This window comes from Emiliania huxleyi (genome assembly GCF_000372725.1).
Source record: "Emiliania huxleyi CCMP1516 unplaced genomic scaffold EMIHUscaffold_244, whole genome shotgun sequence".
Taxonomy (NCBI): domain Eukaryota; phylum Haptophyta; order Isochrysidales; family Noelaerhabdaceae; genus Emiliania; species Emiliania huxleyi.
The window spans coordinates 39,105-40,955 of NW_005200218.1; the positions used below are offsets into that span (position 1 = coordinate 39,105).

General features: G+C 73.4%; 1 protein-coding gene across 1 annotated transcript; it reads left to right on the forward strand.

Annotated features, from left to right (window-relative positions):
• Window positions 1-681: 681 nt before the first annotated feature.
• Window positions 682-1,487, forward strand: EMIHUDRAFT_237032 (hypothetical protein; the record flags this gene model as incomplete). The annotated part of the gene is made up of 2 exons (XM_005778503.1): window positions 682-1,325; window positions 1,448-1,487. 2 exons carry the CDS (start codon window positions 682-684, stop codon window positions 1,485-1,487), a joined length of 684 nt encoding a protein of 227 aa, XP_005778560.1.
• Between the last annotated feature and the right edge of the window lie 364 nt (window positions 1,488-1,851).

Below are 1,851 nucleotides of genomic sequence, written 5' to 3' on the forward strand. Positions count from 1 at the left end.
ATCTCGCCGCCGCCGCCCTCGCCGCCACCGCCCACGCCGCCACCGCCCCCGCCGCCGCCGCCCTCGCCGCTAACGCCCTCGCCGCCGCCGTCCTCGCCGCCGCCACCATCACCGCCCTCGCCACCGCCGCCCTCGCCGCCATCGCCCTCGCCGCCGTCGCCCTCGCCGCCGCCCTCGCCGCCGACACCGCCCTCGCCACCGCCCTCGCCGACACCACCCTCGCCACCACCCTCGCCACCACCCTCGCCACCACCCTCGCCACCGCCCTCGCCGCCGCCCTCGCCGCCGCCGCCCTCGCTGCCAACGCCATCACCACCCTCGCCGCCGCCACCCTCGCCGCCGCCGCCCTCGCCGCCGCCGCCCTCGCCGCCGCCGCCCTCACCGCCGCCGCCCTCGCCGCCGCCGCCCTCGCTGCCGCCGCCATCACCACCCTCGCCGCCGCCGCCCTCACCGCCGCCGCCCTCGCCGCCGCCACCACCACCACCCCCGCCGCCGCCGCCCTCGCCGCCGCCGCCCTAGGCGTCCCTGATCGCATACGGGCCACAGAGGAGAGACGGAACGGTCAGCTGGGCAGGCGGACAGCGCAAGCTACGCGGGCTCGTGCAACAAGGGCTCGAACGGTTCACCATCCGCGAAGCCATCACGAGCGCGGGGCACGACGTCGGCAACCTCATCGTCCACATGCCGGAGGAGCTACCGCACGCGTGGCCGTGGGAACACGGGGGCGCGTGGACAGAGCTGCTCGAGTCTACCGGAAGGGCCAGCGACGGCGGCGGCTCTAAGCTGCAAGCCACCAGCCTAGGCGCAATCATGCGAGTCAGGAGCGGACAGCTCGGGCTCGGCGAACTCGACTACAAGGACGACGCCGGCAGGGCGGCCATGGAGGCGCTCGCAGAGGTCTGGAGGGCACCCAAGGGACGCCAGCTGGCTGGAGAGCTCGTCCACAGCCTAGAGATGCTGTACGACATCATCGAGCGACCCGAGGGCGGCGGCAGCAGCGCCTACAAGGGAGCAGTCAAACAGGCGCTCGACGTCGCCGCGGCGCTCACCACAGCGGGCAATAACCTACCCAGCGTCGAACAGTGGCGGCGGTTCAGGGCGGCGGCGTCGGGAGCCCTCCCCGCCCCGACACAACGCGAACGAGCGGCCACGAGGGCGAGAATGGCGGCAACGGGCTATGTACCACCCCCCACGCGAGGGGGGCGCGACGGCGAGCGCCTCACCGCGATGCAGGTGGCGGTGCGAGAGGCGACCAACGCAGCCAGGAAGGCCGCAAAGACGATTACGTGGACGGCCATCGAATGGCGCAAGACGAACGCGCCCGAGTGGAGGGGCGGCGCCGCTGGGGAACAGGACGGAGACGATGACGACGACGTAGACGACGACGACGGCGACGACCGCTCACAGCCGGTGCCAGAGGAGGAGCCTACCGACGACGAGGGGGCAGGAGAAGAGTGGGACCGTCGCATGGGGGGGTCGAGGGCTAGAAGCAGCAGCGACACACGCCAGGCGGAGCAGCCAAGCCCCCCCCCGAGGACCGCCGGCCCGAGGCGCGACACGAGCGGGGGGGCACACAGCGGCGGACAGGGGGATGCCGAGCCTTCGATCAGGGTGGTCGTCGCCGGAAGCCGACGAGCGGAGACGCGCGACACGGGAGCGGACACAGTCCCGCGCCCCTTGCCAGTCAACATCATGAGAGGCACCGGGCTCGGCAACCCATTCCCCATGGGGAAGAGAGGCACCGACGAGGCGCTGCGCGACCAGGTATGCGAGGCATTCGACACGTGGCTCCGGCTGCGCACCGTTCCCCGCCTCGGCGTGTGGGACACTAGATCCACGCCAGCGCTCATC